The following is a 21,701-nucleotide window of genomic DNA, read 5'->3' as shown; positions in this document are numbered from 1 at the left end:
GATCTCTCCTGACTGAACCACACAGGACCCCTCAAGGGGAAATAAAAACGAGTCCAGAGGAACGAAGGAACCCCACAACAGGGCGCAGCATTGAAGGTACGCAGAATCGGGGCATTTCCACACTTTAAAGGGGTGAAACAGTTCACACTAAAACACGAGAGGAAGAAGCCCCTCCCCCACCCCCCACACCGCACAAGCCGGTAAACAGGACTGGGGCAACCAGAAAATCACTGGCAGCCCCTGAGCCCGTACCTGTGCGCTACAAGACAAGGGACCCCAGGTGGCTGGGACTCTCCCTGAGCGCCCACGTGGGTGAAGGCACCGCCTCCAGCCGGGACAAAGGCCCCTAAAACTCGGCCTTTCCCAAGCACTGAAGGCATCGCCTCAGGGGCGAATAAAGATCTCCAGCCCACGGACTTTCACTACCTTCTGTGGGGGTGAAGGCAGGGCCCTAAGAGCATCAGCCCAGGCAAAGGCAGTGCCCTAGGCTTGAATAATGATCTCCAGCCCAGGCTTGGACCTCCAGTGAGGACCCGGTGCAGACCTGAGCGTGGCTGTGGAAGCAGCCCCAAAGACTGCTGAAGGAACCTCGGGCAGAGGGGCAGACCGGGAACTACCAGGAGGCCTGACCCCGAGGACAAGGAGACCGGAGGCCCCCCCCCCAAGCTTGCAAGGCCCAGGCAGACCCGGAGTGCAAAGACAAAGCGGAAAAGGGGCGGGGCTAACAATGGCCAGCAATAAGGAAATCCAGAAGAAAAAGACCATCAAGAGACACTCTGGAACACTGGACAACTTCTACACAGAGAAAATCCAGACAACAGAGGAGGGAAAACAAAAATCCAAACCTCCCCAAAAAAATGAAAGCTGGTCACAAGTTATGGAAGAGTTTAAAAATGAAATGCTAAGGAAGATGGAAGAAATCTGGCAAGAAAATAACAGTTTAAAAGGCAGAATTTCCCAATTGGAAAGTGAGACAAGACAACTGAAGACCAAAAATGACCAGATTGAAAAGGAAAACCAATCCTTAAAGGCTAGAATCGAACATTTAGAAACCAATGATCTCTCAAGACAACAAGAACAAATAAAACAAAGTCAAAAGACTGATAAAATAGAAGGAAACATGAAATATCTCAAGGAGAGAGTGACAGACCAAGAAAACCGGTCTAGAAGAGATAACTTGAGAATCATTGGTATTCCAGAAAAGGCAGAAATTAATAAAAACATGGACTCCATACTCAAAGAAATTATTCAGCAAAATTGCCCTGAAGTTCTACAACAAGAGGGCAATATAGACATTGAAAGGATCCATAGAACACCCTCTAAACTGGACCCAGAAAAGTCAACACCCAGAAATATAATAGCGAAATTGAAGAGCTTTCGAGTCAAAGAAAAAATCTTACAAGAAGCCAGAAAGAGACAATTCAAATATCAAGGAGCACCAATAAGGATCACACAGGATCTGGCAGCCTCAACACTAAAAGAACGCAAGGCTTGGAATACAATATTCAGAAAGGCAAGAGAGCTGGGCCTGCAACCACGGATCAACTACCCAGCGAAACTAACCATATACTTTCAGGGGAAAGTATGGGCATTCAACAAAATTGAAGAATTCCAAGAGTTTGCACAAAAGAGACCGGGACTAATTGGAAAGTTTGACACTCAACCACAGATATCAAGAGAAAGATGATGAAAAGGTAAATAAGAAACAGAGGGAAAAGAAAGAAAACTCATAGTCTTTTAAGCTTGACTCTTTAAGGGCATAAATAAGATCTAAGTATCTGTATTACTAGGTGGAGAAATGCTATGTATAATTCTCTGTAGTGAACTCTATACACTATTATAATATTCACTATTATAGCAACCAGAAGAATAATGCATAGGGAGAGGACAGGATACTAAATGGTCTAAGATGACATGGGGGGTGGGAAAGAGGGGAGGAAGAGTAGGGGACACCAAGAAAAATCCGAGTAAATAAGAAAAATAAGATATTCTATTACACACAAAGAGGGCATGGGAAGGGGAGGGGATAAATACTACCATAAGAAGGAGAGGAAGAGAGCATTAAGAGGTAATAATCAAACCTTACTCTCAGTATAATCAACCCGGAGAAGGAAGAGTAGCTTTATTATCCATCTGGATAAAAAACTCCATCTAACCCTACTCAGAAAGTCAGAAGGGATAAACCAAAGGGAGCAGGGGAGTGGGGAGGCCAAAAAGGGAGGGAAGAAGAAGGGGGAGGGAATTCATTCGGTCTTTAAAAAAAAACAAAAATAAGGGAACAACAAGGGAGGGGACAGAAAGGGAAGTCAATCAAGGGAGGGGATAAGGGATACTGGCTGAAAGCAAACCACTGGTATAAAAGAAAATAGTGCAATAAGAAGGAGTGGGTCTAGGGGAGGATACAAAAAATGTCAGTGAATACACAACTAACAATTGTAACTCTGAATGTGAACGGGATGAACTCACTCATAAAACGGAAGCAAATAGCAGAGTGGTTCAGAAACCAAAATCCTACCATAGGTTGTCTACAAGAAACACATATGAGGCGGGTAGACACACACAAGTTCAAGGTTAAGGGTATGAGCAAAATCTTTTGGGCATCAAATGAGAAAAAGAAGGCAGGAGTGGCTATCATGATCTCTGACAAAGCCAAAGTAAAGAAAGCTCCTTTTTGTCCCAATAATTTTATTTTTATTTAAAACCCTTACCTTCCGTCTTAAGAGTCAATACTGTGTGTTGGCTCAAAGGCAGAAGAGTGGTATGGGCTAGGCGTGAAGTGACTTGCTCAAGGTCACACAGCTAGGAAGTGTCTGAGGCCAGATTTGAATCTAAGACCGCCTGGCTCTCAATCCACTGAGCCACCCAGCTGCCCCCCCCTTGTCCCAGTAATTTTAAAAGGAACGTGTGTTATATTCTGTCAAAGACCTTTTCTGGGTCTATTGAGATAATCACATGATTTTGTTATTGATATGGTCTATTAAACTGATAATGTTCCTAATACTGAATCATCTCTGCATTTTTGGTATAACACTTAACTGATCGAGGTATATGATTCTTGTGTATGTTGTAATCTCCTTGCTATTATTTAAATTTTTTGCAACAAATTCATTAGATTGGTCTAATTTTCTTTTTTTTTCCTCTTCCTAGTTGAGGTAGTAATACTACATTATTTTTTAAAAGATCATCCTTTATTTTTTTCAACTCCTCTCTCCCCTCTTCCCACACCATAGAAGGCATCATCCAGCAAACACATATCTAATATTTTTTATGTTTCCATTTCTCAGTTTATTCTGTGGAGGTGAACACTCACAAGTTATTCTTCAAATATTAAATCTATAGCCATATAAAATGCTCTCTTGGTTCTATTCATTTCACTCTTCATTACCTCATGTAAGTTCTTTCCAAGTTTTGAAAAAATTAACCTGCTCATTATTTCTTATTGCACAGTAGTATTCTATAACATTTTGTTTAGCTATTCCCCAATCAAAGGATATCCCTTTGACTTCGATTTCTTTGCCACCACAAAGAGAACTATTATAAATATTTTGGAACATATAGGTTCTTCTCCTTTTACCTTAATCTCCTTGGAAAAAACACCCAGGAATGGTAATGTTGGGTCTAAACAGTTTTATAGCTCTCTGGGTATAATTCTGAATTGTTCTCCAAAATGGTTCAATCAGGTCATAGTTCCATAGTTCAATCAGTGACCCCACTTTTCCACATCCCCTCCAACATTTGTCATTTTGCTTTTCTGTCATTTTAGCCAATCTAATAGGTGTGAGATGATACCTCAGAACTGTTCTGGTTTGCATCCCCTAATGAATAGTGATTTAAAGCATTTCTTCATGTACCTATATATATGGCTTTGATTTCCTCATTCAAAAACTGTTCATATCTTTTGTCCATTTATCAACTGGGGGATTGCTTTTATTCTCACAAATTTGACAAAGGTCTCTAGATGGTTTTGTTTTTTAAAAACCCTTACCTTCCATCTTAGCAGCAATACTATGTATTAGTTCCAAGGCAGAAGAGTGGTAAGGGCTAGGCAATGGGTGTTAAATATTTGTCCAGGGTCACACAGCTAGGAAGTGTCTGAGGCCAGATTTGAATGTAGGACCTGGTTCTAGAACCTAGAATTCTAGGCTCTCTGTCCACTGAGCCAACCAGCTGCCCCACACTATACAGTTCTCTGATATGAAATTTCTATCCAAGAGGCTGTCTAAAATTTTCCACTTTCTTTCTAATCTTGGCAAAATCTGCCTTACTTGGGCAAAACCTTTTCGACCTAATGTACTAAAAATTATCCTTTTCACATCTCACAATCCTCTCCATTTCTTGTATATTAACAGTACCATATTTGTGTCATAAAAGGAATTTAGAAGAATTCTTTCTCTATTTTCCAAAAGTTTAAGTAATATTGGGGTTAATTGTTCTTTGAATGTTAGTAGAATTCACTTGTGAATTCATTAAGCCTTGAAGTCCTTTTCTTAGGGTATTCTTTGATGGTTTGTTCAATTTAATTTTCTATGATGGGCTTAAATATTCTATTTTCTCTTGTTAATATGGGCAGTTAATAATTTTCTAAGTATGCATATATTTCACTTAAATTGTCAGATTTATTGACATGTAGTTGGACAAAATATTCCCAATAATTGTTTTCATTTCTTCTTCAATGGTTGTGATTTCATCTTTGGTAATTTCGGTTTTCTTTCCTTTTTCTAATCATATAAACCAATGATTTATCTATTTCATTTATTTTTTCATTAAACAGTTCCTTTTCAATGGTCTTATTTTCAGTTTTATTTATCTCTCCTTTTAGTTTCAGGATTCTAATATGATATTGAAGTGGGGATTTTTTTAATTGAAATTTTTTATTTAATTAATTGATTTAGAATATTTTTCCATGGTTACATGATTAACATTCTTTTCCTCCCTCCAACCCCCCTTGGCCAATGAATAATTCCTCTGAGTTTTACATATGTCATTGATCAAGACCTACTTCCATATTATTAATATTTGCATTAGGGTGAGACTACATCCCCAATCATGACCCCATCAAACCAAATGATCAAGGAGTTATTTTTCATCTGTGTTTCTATGAAGTAAGAATTTTTAATTTGTTCTTTTTCTAGTTTTTAGTTACATGTCCAATTCATTGATCTGCTCTTTATTTTACTGATGTAATCATTTAGAAATATAATGTAATCTCATTCTAACTAGTTGTCTGATCCCCTTACTATCTGTGGACTGAGAGCTCCAAAAGTCACCTTCACCAATTCAGTCACCACCCTCCACCCCCACAAGGCCTAAAGTTGGTTTTTCAGGGTGTGGTCTACATTCCACTCTCATCCCAAGGAAAAAGACCTTTCCTGCCAATCTCCTAAGTTGTACTGAGTAGAAAAATTGTTTCACATTGTCCCTTTATTGGTTCTACTGCTTCAGAATTCATTTTGAGGTGTTATTTTAATTCCTGCTTTTACTCCAACATCTTAGCTCCATCCCCTTCATAGTTTGACATCAATAAAATTGTGCAGTGAAGAAAGAAATGAGTTTCTTGATTTATAGTGAAATCCATAATGTGTAAAATTTTCAATATGTCACAGAGTATTTAATTAAAAAGTTTTAATTCAGACTACTTACACAGTGGGGATGTATTCTCCAGGAAAGGCATTGGTCGTATAACTGATCAGTAGGCAAGTTTTACCTACAGCTCTAAGGGGGGAAAAAAAGACAAAAATTAATTGATTTGAAGAGTGTTTTTATCACAGATTCTTGTCAAGTGACATCACATAAAGATACAAATTTTAAAAAACACAGATATATAGTCTCTAATTTTGGGGAGGGTGAGAAGGGTTTTCTTACATCATAGGGTTAACACTACTTTTGAATGGATGCTTAGCAATTCCTTGCTGGAAAAAAAAAAAAGCCAAAAGGTTACTACATTAATCAAAAGAAACTAAGATCATTTCATAAGGAATAAAAACAGTAAGACAGTAAAAGGAAACTAACTCATTTTTGGCATGATAAATGGAGCAGAAATATTACTTGAATGATTGGTATGACTTCAATGACATTTTTAACTTATTTTATGATTAAAAGCAGTAAATTTTGACACCATTTCTACAATTCCCTAATTTTTTTCTTTACTTTAAAATTTTATTTACTTTTAAGTATTTTTCCATGGCTACAAGTATTCTCCCTCCCCTTTTCCCTCCTACCTCTTGGAGGTGACAAACAATTCCCCTGGGTTATACAGGTATTATTGCTCAATACCTATTTCCATATTATTCATTTTTATAATAGAGTAATTTTTAAAAACCAAAACCACCATGCCAGGTTCTCCTCAACGAATTATTCATGGATCATTGAACCAGGATGAGAAAAATGATTTCTGAGATTACAGGAGGGTGGAACTGCCAGATTGCCAGATCAGACACACAGACATCCTCTCACTGGGCAGTGACATAAGCTTATTGATTTGGAGTGTACAATTTATAGGGAAAATGACATAGGTCAAGGGATTAGGTAAATCTTTTGCAGGAATAATGGTTAGTAATGATTTACAAGATGGAAACAATGGATGTACATTACCTTAGTGGCTCTAAGCAGTGTTTTCTATAGGATAATAACTCACAGGTAACATATCAATTAAATATGTCAACGTATGACCCAGTTTTGTATAGAATACTGTATGTTCTTCTCTCAAAAATTCTGTATTTTTTTTCTTGGCTAGACATACAGTATTTGTTTTTCTCATGCTAGGGAACAGGCTATGTGTCTGGCAATTTCTAATTTCTAAAACAACAACAACAATAAACAAACAAACCCAGACAAACAAAGGGACCTCACAACAGGGTGCAGCGTTGAAGGTATAGGATTGGGACATTTCCATGCTATAAGGGGGTGAAATAGCTCTCACTAAAATACAAGATGAGCAACCCCCTCTCCCCCACACCACCTACAGGGCCAAAGCCAGCGCACAAGAGATAGAGCAAGTTTGGGACATTCATTAAGTTCTTGGCAGCTACCTGGGATCACCAGGGCCCGCTGCTGAGAGCAGCAAGACTCAAGACCCCAAGAGGCTAAAGAACTGGACTTTGAAAACAGACCTTAAGTACAGACGTGGACGCAGGTGCAGACGCGGACCCCGAGTGCAGGCGCGGAACTTGGGTGGGGACCCAGTGCAGAGGGGTGCATGACTGTGGAAGCAGAGCCCTGAGACTGCTAAAGGAGCTTTGGGCAGAGGACCAAGCAAGGAGACCACCAGGAGTCTTGACCCTGAGAACAACTAGGCTTGAGACCTCAGGAGCCTACAGAGTGCAGACCTACTGTGGCCGCAAGGATAAAGCCGAGAGGGCACACGGCTCTCTGACTCAGGTGAAAACTGTTCCACAACTCCACAGGCAGAGAGCCTGTCTGCCTCACCCAGACTTCTGACTGAGAAAGAAATAATAATAATGGCTAAGCCAGGCACAAGAACCCCAAAAGAGAAAAATCAAGAAGAAATCTTTAACACTTGACAACTTTTACACAGAAAAAATCCAGACAACAGAGCAAACAGCAGAGGTGAACAAACAAGTAATCACATCCAAACCTTCCCAAAAAAATGAAAATTGGTCACAAGCTCTTGAAGAGTTCAAATCTGAGATCATGAGAAAGATGGAAGAGATTTGGTGAGAGAAGTGGAAAATAGCTCAAAAGGAAATTAACAGGTTAAAAGACAGAAACTCTATAGGGGGCCATGCCTCTATATGATTTTGGGGGGTCCTGAGCGGCGTGGTGGCATAGGATGGTTAAAGCAGGAGAAAGAAAATGAGAACAACTAGACTAGTGGTTAGCCCATGCTGTCCCGAATTCTGCGGGCATGGAAGTTTTATATATCTTTTTCAAGTAAAAAGAAGTCACAGTTGGTAAGGGGCAATAAGTCACGCATAATCCATTGAAGTCTAAAGAATACAGATGCAAAAACAAATGGTCAAATTCCAAACCCCAATTCAGGAGGGGATAATTCCAGGAGAGGAAATATCCCAGGGAGATGCTCACCAGTCAAATCCTAAAGGAACCAGTTCTAATCTGAATATGCACTCTTATCTAATTAACATTTGTTAGGAAAGGAATCATCAGTAGATGTTGGTCTGCCACTTCAAAGCTCTCCAATAAGAATTATAAAAAAGGTGGGGATCAAAGACTGAGTCAAAAGAGGAGCCTCAGATTTTTATCTTAGATGGCCCATTCAGTCTGCATCCTGACATGCAGTGCAGAAAATCATACACACAGTTTTACTTGCCGATGATTTTGTAATGGGATCCAGATAAAATATCTGTTACAGACTCTGTTTCTCTAAATGACTCCTAATAGCCTTCTTGGAGGGATCAAGTTGATTTGGGTTTAACCTACCTGCTGGTACCAGAGCCTTTTGGGGCTCAGGTGACCAGGACCAAACACAAAGACTGCCTCAGCCTGGATTGGTCACGTAGGGAATCCAGATAACAGGCCCTAAATTTGATCCTATTTCTCCAAAGGCTTTAATACATAGAACGGCTTCCCACAGAAACTCCCAATTGGAAACCAAAACTAAACAGCTGGAAAACAGGATAGACCAAACCGAAAAGGAAAATCATAACATTATAACAGAAAACCAGGCTCTAAAGACCAGAGTTGGGCAAGTAGAAGCCAATGATCTCTTAAGACAGCAAGAACAAAGAAAGCAAAGTCAAAAGACTGATAAAATAGAAGGAAACGTGAAATATCTCACTGAGAAATTGACAGGTCAAGAAAACAGGTCTAGAAGAGACAATTTGAGACTCATTGGTCTTCCTGGAAAAGCAGAAATGAATAGAAATTTGGACTCCATACTAAAAGAAATTAGCAAATTAGAAATCAGAAAAACTGCCCTGAAGTTCTACAACGAGAGGGCAATATAGACATCAAAAAGATCCATAGATCACCCTCTACACTAGACCCTGAAAAGACAACCCCCAGGAATATAATAGCCAAATTCAAGAGCTTCCAAGTAAAAGAAAAGATATTACGAGAAGCCAGAAAGAGACAATTCAGATATCAAGGAGCACCAATCAGGATCTGGCAGCCTCCACACTAAAAGACTGCAAGGCTTGGAATATGATATTCAGAAAGGCAAGAGAACTGGGTCTACAACCAAGGATCATCTACCCATCAAAATGACTATATACTTCCAGGGGAAAGTATGGGCATTCAACAGGATAGAAGATTTCCAAGTATTTGCACAGAAAAGACCAGGACTAAATGGAAAGTTTGATATCCAACTACAAAAAAACAAAAGAAACATGAAAAGGTAAATAAGAAACAGAGGGGAAAGAAAGAAAACTCTTATTTTTAAATTTACCTCTTTAAGGGCCTTAAGAAGATCAAATTATTTGTATTCCTATATGGAGAAATGTTATGTGTAATTTTCAAAAACTGTATTCACTATTATAGTAATTAGAAGAATTATTCATAGGGAGAGGTTGGAGCACTAAATGGTCTAAGATGAGATGGAGTGGGGAAAAAAGAGGTGGGATGAATAGTAGATGGTACCAAGAGAAACTTGAATGAATTAAGAAAAATAGGATATTCTATGCCACACAAAGAGAGCGTGGGAAGGGGAGGGGATGAATACTATTATAAGAAAGAGATAAAGAGAACATTAAGAGGTAATATTTAAACCTTACTCTCAGCAGAATTAACCCTGAGAGGGAAGAGTAGCTATATCCATTGGGATATAGAATTCTACCTAACCCTTCTGAGAAAGTCAGAAGGGATCAACCAAGGGGAGCAGGGGAGTGGGGAGGTCAAAAAAGGGAGGGGAGAAGAAGGGGGAGGGAATTCATTAGGCCTTAAAAAATAAAAAGAGGGGAATAATAAGGGCGGGGGTGGAAAGGGAAGTAAATCAAGGGAGGGGACAAGGGGGACTGGTCTAAAACAAACCACTGGTTTAAAAGGAAATAGCATAAGAAGAAGGGGTAGAACTAGGAGAGGATGCCAAAATGTTGGGGAATGCACAACTGATAATTATAACTCTGAATGTGAATGAGATGAGCACGCCCATAAAATGGAAGCAAATAGCAGAGTGGATGAGAAACCCAAATCCTACCATATGTTGTCTACAAGAAACACATATGAGGCAGAGGGACATACACAGGTTTAAGGTCAAGGGCTGGAGCAAAATCTTTTGGGTTTCAAATGAGAAAAAGAAGGCAGGAGGGGCAATCATGATTTCTGACAAAGCCAAAGTAAAAATAGATGTGATTAAAAGAGACAGGGAAGGTAATTACAATAGACAATGAGGAAATAACAGTACTCGACATGTATGCACCAAACAGTATAGCATCCAAATTCCTAAAGGAGAAACTGGCAGAGCTCAAGAAGGAAATAGATAGTAAAACCATACTAGTGGGAGATGTAAATATTCCTCTTTCAGATCTAGACAAATCAAACAAAAAAATAAATAAGAGATAAGAGAGGTGAATGAAATCCTAGAAAAATTAGATTTACTAGATATGTGGAGAAAAATAAATAGGGACAAAAAGGAATATACCTTCTTTTCAGCTGCACATGGTACATTCACAAAGACTGACCATGTAATAGGGCATAGAAACCTTGCAAACAAATGCAAAAGAGCAGAAATAATAAATGTAACCTTCTCAGATCATATTGCAATAAAAATAATAATTAGTAAGGGCACATGGACAGGCAAATCAAAAACTAATTGGAAATTAAATAATATGATTCTCCAAAACCAGTTAAAGAAGAAATCATAGAAACAATCGATAATTTCATTGAAGAGAATGACAACGATGAGACATCCTACCAAACTCTGTGGGATGCAGCTAAGGCAGTACTTGGGGAAATTTATATCCTTGAATGCATGTATTAACCAACTAGAGAGGGCAAAGATCAATGAACTGGGCATGCAAATTAAAAAACTAGAAAGGGAACAAATTAAAATCCCCAGCTAAAGACCAAATTAGAGATTATAAAAATTAAAGGAGAAATCAATAAAATTGAAAGTAAAAGAACTATTAAATTAATAAGACTAGAAGCTAGAACTCCTGACAAAGACCAATAAGAACTCTAACAAGAACTGATGTTTGTCGAAAACCAATGCAATAACTCACTGTTTCTCAGAGCAAAATTAAATGTGACTGGGTGAACTGCTGTCAGCTGTTTTGTGAAATGGTACATATTTTGTGTATAATTTAAAAGTTTTTATTTTTCGTACTTTCCTGCCTTTTTTTTATGGCCAATCAAATACCTGATTGTGTGTTGAGTTTATATAAAACATGGTCCTACTGTATTTGAAAGAGTCAATCTACCTGATACACTTTATGGGAATATCTTTAAGAATTTAGTGAGAAATTTTTGTCTTGTTAGGATCTTTTTCTATGTCTGTTATACCCATAAGAATTAGCAGCAGATACTAGTCATCATAAAGTTAATGCTTTTTGAAAGCAAGAAACATCATTCTTACCAGAAACATATCACAGACCAATAGGATGCTGCCAATTGTGGTTTCCGCCTAAGACTAAGTGTTTAATGAAAAGTTGGAACTCAGCCCCAAAATACCAAAACATTACACCATCAATTTAAAGGTAACACACAGATCCTCAAGACTTCACTAAAAAGGTAAAGATATTAGACATAGCCTGTGTCAAAAACTTTTGCTAGTTTTTCTTAAAATTTTATTAAGTCCCTTTTATAAAATGATGTTATGTTTATGTCTTTTACCCAAGAGTTAAGACCTATTGCCTTATCCTGCCTAACTCATTTCATTGTGCTGATCAATCAGTATTCCTCTTCCCAAATAACACTCCCAAGAGCTATTCTCTCACCAGAACTGATCCTGGATTATTTTGTTACATGTATCCCATCACTGAAGCTCACTACTCCTCCTGCTTGCTAAGGAAGAAAAACCATCTTTCTTTTTTGAACCATATTTCTTAAGTTCCCTTTTATCCCATCCAGTCTCACTTCTCCAACCTGCCTACTCTTCAACCTCTTAAAGATATAATCCTCATTATTTATCTCCTTTCATTCATCTAAACTCAATTCAGTTCTGAAACTTTCCGCATTGAGTCCTCATTACTTGATTACCTTACATGCTTTTATTTTCTAAGTTTTCAATTGTTGCATTAAAAAAAATTCATTCCTACAGTGTTTTAAAAAACCTGCAAAATAGGGTTTTTTTTATCAAAATATCTGCACTATATTATAGCTGGGAAAACTGAAGTTCAGAAAAATGAAAAACTATTATCTGGGATTATGAAGCTAGTAAATAGCCACAATTTGAAATCTTTCCTGACTCCAAGTGTACTGGGTCCACTTTAGCAGATGTTAATTTTCCCCACCCCTCAAAAGTTTTTAGAAATCACTTTAGCATATAGATTAAATCCCCATGAAGTTTTGGTTTTTTTAATTATTTAAAATAGGGCGGCTGGGTGGCTCAGTGGATTAAGAGTCAGGCCCAGAGACGGGAGGTCCTGGGTTCAAATCTAGCCTCAGACACTTCCTAGCTGTGTGACCCTAGGCAAGTCACTTCACCCCCATTGCCTAGCCCTTACCACTCTTCTGCCTTAGAACCAATACACAGTATTGATTCTAAGATCGAAGGTAAGGGCTTAAAAATTTTTTTTGATTTATCATAAAAATCAACTTATGTTATTATAAATAAAAATTACTTATAAGGGAATGAAATTACTTAAAGATTCTAAAAACTAAGCAATCACTGACAGAAGTTCTGCTAAGATGTGTTCTACTTATTTTTAAATTGCATGGAACAAAATCATTCTCTACTGCTATAACCAAGGTCTCAATTCATTATTTTTAGAACTAAACAGGATCAAAACAGATCATCTTGTATCCCTACCCATTTATTTTTACTTGTGGAACATGATTTTTAGGGAATTAGCATGTCAGAGCAAGTATATATTTGTGTATGTATGCACACACATTCTAAAGATACCAACTTGTAGATTCTCTGAAGAGTTAGAGAACCTACAGTGTTTACAATCAATGACTCAATAAAATTTAAAATTCTACTTTAACTGTTGCAATTGTAAAAAATGATCCTGAAGAAAATAACTGCAGTGGTCAGTAACTCTTTATAAGAGTGGACAGTCATAACTAGAGCTAAAAAAAATTTGATTTTTTAATTTGTAGGAAGTCAATTCTTTGAAAGTCAATCAATAAATCAATAAGAATTTAAGTGCCTACTATGTGGACTGCACAAAGCCACTGGGAGAACAGACTTCTTGGGGGGGAGGTGTGTTTAAGAGTTGTTCTAGAATGGTTTTTTTCCTCTTATACTTTGCCAAAAGGGTCCCTTCCCTTCCAACCCCATTCCAAAAAATGAGAATCATAACCCCAATGATCTTGTCTTCTAGGGGAATTTCGCCATTCGTGTCAGCAATCCCTTTCTAGGACTATACACCATTTGATTTGTTGAAGCAAAAGAAAAGAAAAGAAAAGCCAACTGCTACTATCCCCCTCCTCCCATCACCTTATTTTGAAAGGTAAGTCCTATATGGATTAAATGACATGCCTGTAATAAACAAACTTGGGCTTTCCAAAATAGTGCTTTTCCCAGGGATATTGCATTAGAGTCAAGATGACTAGGCTAAAAACTTAGTAAATGTTTATCATGTATGTGATTATCAAGTAATTTAACCTTTATGGGACTCAGTTCCCTCCTCTGAAAAATTAGAGAGCCACTTCCATCTTTTTATGATGCCAGTTCCTACAGGATATTTTCTCTAGTGTGTATGATAAAAACAACAGTTATCCAAAATATCAGTTCATTGCCAAAATTAGCCCTGGGCTAAAACAACCAGTCAGTTTCCATAAAGAACTGGGAGCATATTTGGTCACATCTAAAAATACAGTGATAGGGGCAGCTGGGTAGCTCAGTGGATTGAGAGTTAGGCCAAGAGACGGGAGGTCTTAGATTCAAATCCGGCCTCAGACACTTCCCAGCTGTGTGACCCTGGGCAAGTCACTTAACCCCCAAAGCCCACCCTTACCACTCTTCCACCTAGGAGCCAATACACACAAGTTAAGGGTTTAAAAAACAAAAAACAAAAAATAAAAATACAGTGATACCCTAGTGCAAATATCAATAACATGAAAATAGGTCTTGATCAATGACACACGTAAAACCCAGTGAAATTGCATGTCGGCTATGGGAAGGGGGTCGGGGGAGGGGAGTGAAAGAACATGAATCTTATAACCATGAACACCCTAAATTAATTAATTAAAGTTGTCCAGGTATTAAAAAAAACAAAATTAAAAAAAATGTTTATGAGAGCCATGCCTAAGAGACGGGAGGTCCTAGGTTCAAATCCGGCCTCAGACACTTCCCAGCTGTGTGACCCTGGGCAAGTCACTTGACCCCCATTGCCTACTCTTGCCACTCTTCCACCTATAAGTCAATACACAGAAGTTAAGGGTTTAAAAAAAAAATGTTTAAATGAAAATACAGTGATACTAGTTGCAGACTTTTTGGAAATATTACAATTTGCTTTGGTATTACCTTTATATATTTAATGGCTCAATCCAGTCCCTCCAACCAATGGGAAATGACTTAATACTACAAAATCAAAGTGACTAAGAATTAAATTCTCCTATTCTTGTGTTTGCTGCTTGCTCAATATCTATTTTTAAAACACACACAAAAAATTGGTGCAATCATTCCAGGAGACAATTTGGTATTATGCAAAGAAAGTGATTAAAATATCTGAAACCCCTTTGGCAAAGATTTTCTGGGAATGTACGTGTGTGTGTGTGTGTGTGTGTGTGTAGGTCAAATAATATTATAGCAACACTGTAGTAGCAAAGAACTGAAAATAAAGAAAATGTCAGTCAAAAGGGGCATGGCTAAAGAGATTGGGATACATGAATGAAATAGAATATTGTTGCTCTGTAAGAAATTATGTATATGACAAATAAAGAGAAACAAAGAATATGAAATGGGCAAAGTGAACAAGGCAGAACTATGAAAATATTTGTGATTATTGTAATATCAATATAAAGAATCAAAATAAATGAAATTGAATGTTGTCCATAGATGTTTTCTTAACCAAGCAAGGAACAGTAAAAATTACAGAAGATAAAAAAGGAGGCCCAGTGTTTAGAGCCAGGCCAAAGGAAGGCAGGTTCTGTGTTCAAATTTGGCCTCAGATACTTCCTACTTCTGTGACCCTGGTCACTTAACCCCATTTCCTGCCTCTGCTCCCTAGGAACTGATATACAGTATTGATTCTAAGATGGAAGGTAAGAGATTTTTAAAAAGACAAAAGATAAAAGGGATAATACTTTGATTACACGAAAATGAAAAACTTCAATACAAACAGAAATAATGTATTTAAGTTGAAGAGGAAAATAGGAGTAAAAAACTATGTATCAAATTCCTTTTAATTTCAAATTTTACAAGAATTCAGCATTCAAGATATATAAAAAACCAAAAAGCTATTTCTGGAAAGATAAATGGTGTGTAATTAGGATTTGCTCCCCAGAACTCTAAATCCCAACTTCCCATGTTCCCTCTCACATTACCTGCTAACTTAGGGAGGATATAAGTTTTGCATAGCTCTGCCTCTCCCACGCTTTTCACCTGGGAAAGCAGGCTTACACCAGGCAGGAGAATCTAAACCGGTGGGTTTACTTTTTGTTAGATAATTAGATTTGAACTTCTATTTCTTTTAGTTATTTTCTTTCTACTTCAAGTGATTATTAACAAACTTTATAAAATACTTGGAGTTATTGGATATTGATTTAAATCTTACAATGGATAAAGGATATGAAGTCATCAAAAGAACATTAATTTAAAAAATGCAAATCAAAACCACCTTAAGGGTTTACCTCACACAATGAATAATAGGCAAAGATGACAAAAGACATGAATAGTAGATATTGGAGAAGGTATGGGAAGACTCACAGCAAAGCATTGTTGTAGACTTGTGAATAAGTACAACTATTATGAAAAAAATGTATAATTAGGCAAACAAAATGACTAAAATGGCCATAGCCTCAGAAATTTTACTACAAGGACTATACACCAGAGACAACTGATTAGAATAAAATCCCTATGTACACAAAAACATTTATAACAGCACTTTTTGTGAGACTAAACTGAAAATAAAGAGAACGCCAAATCAGATGGGTCATGGCTAAATAAATTGCAGTTTATGAATGTAATGGATTATTACTGTCCTATAAGAAATTATGAATTTTAAGAATACAGAAGAAGCATGGAAAGATCTGCATGAACTGATACATGATGAGAAAACAGAGCTAAGAACTATGCACATATAAGAACCAAAATGAACCAAAAATAAGAGCTGTAAAATTATAATGAAGCACAGGCCTTTGCAGAGATGGAAGGGTCGACAAGTATAGTACACTGAACATATTTTCAGACTTTTCAAAGTGTTGATTGGTTATACTGATTTGTTTCCTCTTTTTTTTCTTTGGTCTTTAAAAATATTATTTGTTGTGGGCAGCTAAGTGACTCAATGGATTGAGAGTCAGGCCTGGAGACAAGAGGTCCTGGGTTCAAATTAGACCTCAAACACTTCCTAGCTGTGTGACCCCAGGGCAAGTCACTTACTGCCCATTGCCTAGCCCTTACCACTCTTCTGCCTTGGAACCAATAGACAGTGTTAATTCTAAGGAAGAAGGTTAGGGTTTAAAAACAAACTGAAAAACAACCACGTCATAAAGTCTAATAGTGGAAAATAAGCAAAGGTTCTCATAAGACAAGAATTATAGGAATCAGGAAATTAATATTTCAAAATTGAGAACTAAAAAGTTTTTTTAAAAAAACGGAATAATAGTTTTCCTCCACTTACATGTAAAAACAATTTTTAAACATTTGCTCCCTTTTGAATTCCAAATTTTCTTCCTCTCTTTACTCCCACCTCCCTAAGTGGGCAAGCAATTACAGATTATACATGTGTAGTCATATAAAACATATCTGTATATTAGTCATGTGAAAGAAAGCACAGACCAAAAAACAAACAAGAAAAGCATTTTTAAAAAATATTCTAAATATATATATATATATTCTTCAATCTATATTCAAACTGCCAGTTCTCTCTGAAGGTGAATAGCATTTTACATCATGAGTCCTTCAGAACTGTCTGGGATCATTGTATTGCCAAGAAGAGTGAAATCATTCATGGTTGAGCTTCTTACAATATATTGCTATTACTGTATCCAATGTTCTTCCAGTTCTGCTCATTTCACTTTGCAAATCAGTTCATGTAAGTTTTTCAAGGTTTTCCTGAAATCCACCTGCTCATCATTTCTTATGGCACAATAGTGTTCCCTGACAATCTTATACCACAATTGCTCAGTCATTTCTCTACTTCTAATTGCCTCTACTTCTAATTCATTGTCAACATAAAAGTTACTACAAATACTTATGTATAAATAGATCTTTTTCTTTTCATCTCCTTGGGAAACTGTAAAAAGTAATTCTTGGTTCTCTTTGAGTTCACACTTGTGAAAAATGAATCCTTTGTTCTCTCTGCTTAGTTAACACTTTTGTTGGCAATAACTTTGAATCAACACAAGCTTGAAGTAGGTAGAAGCTTGAAAGCCACTTACTTGATGCTAGGTGAGAACAAGCCAGAAATTTAAGAGTTCACACAACTCAGAAAGGTGTGATTTCAAAGGTGAGAACTCAAACAATTTGAAAGCTGTGATTGGCCCTTGTGAAAAGGGGCAGGGACAGGAAACCACCATGAAAGCCATGAAGGCAGGCTGGTGAAGGAATCTGGTGAAGGAGGCTAGGAGAGACTGAACTCCAAGAAGAGAGTCACTCTAAGAAGGAAGTCAGCTTCAAGAAGAAGGTTGCCTCAAAGAAGAAGGTAAGTCTCAGGAGTCACCTTCAGCTCCAGTCATTGTCTTGGGTGAGTGAATGACTAGTTTTCCCTTCCTGTCTTCTGCAGATAGTTTAATTCTGATTGAAGGTAAACAAGTCCTGGCTGAGCCAAGCACTAGAACAATACTTAGTTAGATAGGTTAATGTCTTTTTCTATCCTTTTGTATTTCTCTACTTTCACCTCTTTTATAAATAAGATTTATAATTTTCATATATGTAGCCAAACAATTAATTACAATACAGACCTAGTAGTGCTATGTACTATGTCAAAGGGTATGACCGTTTTATAGCTTTTTGGCCATAGTTTCAAATTGCTCTCAGAATGGTTGGATCAGTTCATAACTCCATCCACTGTATTAGTATCCCAATTTTCCCCATACCGCCTCCAATTCTTTGTCCTTTTCGTTTTCTGTCATTTTAACAAATCTGATAAGTGTGAGATGGAAGCTCAGAATTGTTTTAATTTTAATTTCTCTAATCAATAATGATTTAATTTCTTCATGTTTTTAGACAATCTTGATTTCTTTATCTGAAAACTACCTGTTCAATTTCTTTGACCCATATCAGTTGGGGACTCATGTTCTTATAAATTTGACTCAGTTCTCAGTTTGAGAAATGAGGCCTTTATCAGAGAAACTTGCTTTAAAATTTTTTCCCCTCAGTTTTCTACTTCTCATCCATTGGCACTGCTTATACAAATTTTAAAAAGTTTAATATAATCAAAATTATCCATTTTACATCTCATAATACTTTTAAACTCTTGTTTGATCATAAATTCTTCCCTTACCCATAGATCTGACAGGTCAACTATTCCATGCTCCCCTAATTTTCTTAGGGAATTACCCTTCATGTCTAAATCACATCCCTTGACTTCTTCATATATGATGTAAAATGTTCTATATCTAATTCCTGATAAACTGCTTTTCATTTTTCTCAGCACTTTGTCAAATAATGAATTCTTGTCCCCAAAGCTGGGGGGGGAGGGGTCTTTGCATTTATCAAGCACTTGATTGTGGTTACTATTTACTGTGCATTATATATCCAATCTATTCCACTGATCCACCACTCTTAACAGGTTGTTTTGGTGATTGCTATTTTATAATACAGTCGAAGATCTACTACTGCTAGGCAACCTTCCTTCACATTGGTTTTCATTAATTTTCTTCATTAAGTCTTGACCTTTTGTTCTTCTAAATGATTTTAATTTTTTACCCAGGCTTACAAAAAACTTTTGGTAGTATGATTAATATGACTTTAAGTAAATTAATTTAGGTAGAATTGTCATTTTTAATATATTGATTTGGCTTACTCATGAACAATAACATTTTCCAATTGTTCAGAAATAATTTTATTAGAATGAAAAATGTTTTGAAATTGTGTTCATACTTCTTCATTTTGGCTTGGCAGATAGAGTCCCAAGTATCTTATATTATCTATAGTTATTTTAAATAGAATTTCTTTCTTGTTGCTGGATTTTGTTGGAAAAATATAGAAATGCTGGTGGATTTGTGTCATCACAGGCTATTTTATATCCTATAACTTTGCTAATGTAGTTTAGTGGATTCTCTAGGATTTTCTAAGTATATAATCATATCATCTGCAAAGATAGTTTTGTTTCCTCGATGCCTATTTTAATTCCTTCAATTTCTTTTTCTTATTGTTATGGCTAGACATAATACTGAATAATAGTGGTGATAAAAGGTATCTCTGCTTCAACCTCTGATCTTATTGGGAGGATTTCCAGTTTATACCCATTATAGATAATGCTTGCTGTTGGTTTTAGATAGATACTAATTACTATTTAAGAAAAGCCTCATTTATTCTTAGGGCCTCTGTTTTAATATATTGGATAGTGTATTAAAAGCTTTTTCTGCATCTGCTGAAATAATCATATGAGTTCTGTTCATTTTGTTATTGATATGGCCAATTATGCTGATAGTTTTCCTAATGTTGAACCAGCCCTGCATTCCTGGTATAAATTCCACCTGGTTATAGTGTATGATGTTTATAATGTTTTGCTGTGATTTATTGCTAGCATTTTATTTAAAATTTTTACATCAATATTCATTAAAGAAATTGGTCTCTATAATCTTCTGGTTTTGTTCTTCCTGGTTTAGGTATCAAAGTCACATATTTCTGCCATAAAAGAAATTTGGTAGGACACATTCTTTACCTATTTTTCCAAATAGTTTATATAGTATTACAATTAATTATCCTCTAAATATTTGATAAATTTAATTTGTGAATCTATCTGGTCTTGGGATTTTTCTTAGGGAGCTCATTTATGGCTTGTTCAAGCCTTTTTCTAAGATGGGGTTATTTAAGCAATCTATTTCCTCTTCTATTAATCTGGATGACATATTGGGATAAATAGTCATCCATTTCACTTAAGACTATGAGATTTATTGTATATAATTGGGCAAAATAGCTACTAATTGCTTTAATTTCTTCAATCGTAGTGAATTTAAACCTTTTCATTCTTGATACTGTTATTTTGGGTTTTCTGTGTTCTGATTTTTAATCAAATTAACCAGTGGTTTCTCTCTCTCCCTTCTCCCTCTCCTTCCTCCCCCCCAAACCGCTCCTTGTCTTATTAAGTCAATGACCTTCTTACTTTCAATTTTACCTTTCCTTTGATTTTCAGGAATTCCAATTTGGCTCAAGGAATTTTTAACATGTTTTTATTCTAGCTTTTTAAACTGTATACTCAATTAATTAATTAATCTCTTTCTCTATTTTATTGATAAGCATCAAGAGATATAAATTTTCCCTTAAGGACTGCTTTGAATGCATCCTATAAAGTTTGCTATGTTATTTTATTGTTGTCATTCTTTTTCATTTAAGTATTGTTTCCATGATTTGTTCTTTGACCCAATCATTCTTTAAGATTATTTGGTTTCCAATTAATTTTTAATCTCTTAATCTGCCATCTGGTGCATATATATTTAATACTACTATTATTACTTCATTGCCTGTCATGCTTTTTAGAAAAATGTAGTTTTTTCCCCTTCCTTAACTCTTTTAATTAAAGATCTATTTTTCCTTCTGGTTTGTCTGAGATCATGATTACGATCTCTGCTTTTTTTTACTTCAGTTGAAGCATATAAAGACTGTTCTACGAATTTACCTTTATTCTATATGTTTTTCTGCTTCAAGTGTGTTTCTTGTAAACAAAATTTGGTATGTTTGATTTTTAATCCATTGTGCTAGCCACTTGTTTTATAGGTGAATTAACTGCATTTACAATTAGGATTACCATATATTTCCCTCCATCCTATTTTTCCCCCATGTTAATCTATTTCACCTTTATCCTCCACAAAATTGTCTTCTGCTTCTGAACATTGCCTCCCCAAATCTGCACTCCATATTATCAATATTCTTCCCTTCTCTAATCCCTTTCCCTCATACTTCCCTGTAGAGAAAGGTAGATTTCTAAACCAAACTGTGTATATTATTCTTTCAGCAAATTCCAATGAGAGTGAGGTTCAAGCAATGCCCCCTATCTTCTCCCCTATAAAACTCTTCCTCACCTCTTTTACTTCAGATCTTTATCAGATTCTCTCCCTTAGAGTCATTCTTCCAGTGTGTTTCTCTTTGTCATACCTTGATTTTGTTTGTCTGGATATTATCGCATCATAGTCAATTCATACCCATGCCCTTTGTCTATACATACTCCTTCTAACTGCCCTAGAAACAATTAAGTTCATAAGAATTATAAGCATCATCTTCACATGTAGGAATGTAAACAGTTTAACTAATTGAATACCTAATGATTTCTCTTTCTTGTTTATCTTTTATGTTT

At 36.3% G+C, this 21,701-nt stretch overlaps 1 protein-coding gene across 2 annotated transcripts in view; it reads right to left on the bottom strand.

The window, feature by feature from the left end:
- RAC1 (Rac family small GTPase 1) overlaps positions 1 to 21,701 on the bottom strand; it is a 75,928-nt gene that overhangs the window by 36,565 nt on the left and 17,662 nt on the right. For both annotated transcript variants that reach the window (XM_044660209.1, XM_044660215.1), the window contains exon 2: positions 5,641 to 5,712. In XM_044660209.1, the coding sequence (XP_044516144.1) occupies positions 5,641 to 5,712 (72 nt within the window). The remainder of the gene's footprint in view (positions 1 to 5,640; positions 5,713 to 21,701) is intronic.

Source organism: Gracilinanus agilis, chromosome 1 (genome assembly GCF_016433145.1).
Source record: "Gracilinanus agilis isolate LMUSP501 chromosome 1, AgileGrace, whole genome shotgun sequence".
NCBI lineage: Eukaryota > Metazoa > Chordata > Mammalia > Didelphimorphia > Didelphidae > Gracilinanus > Gracilinanus agilis.
Note: the sequence above shows the minus strand (reverse complement) of the source record. Positions and strands in the feature narration are given on the sequence as shown.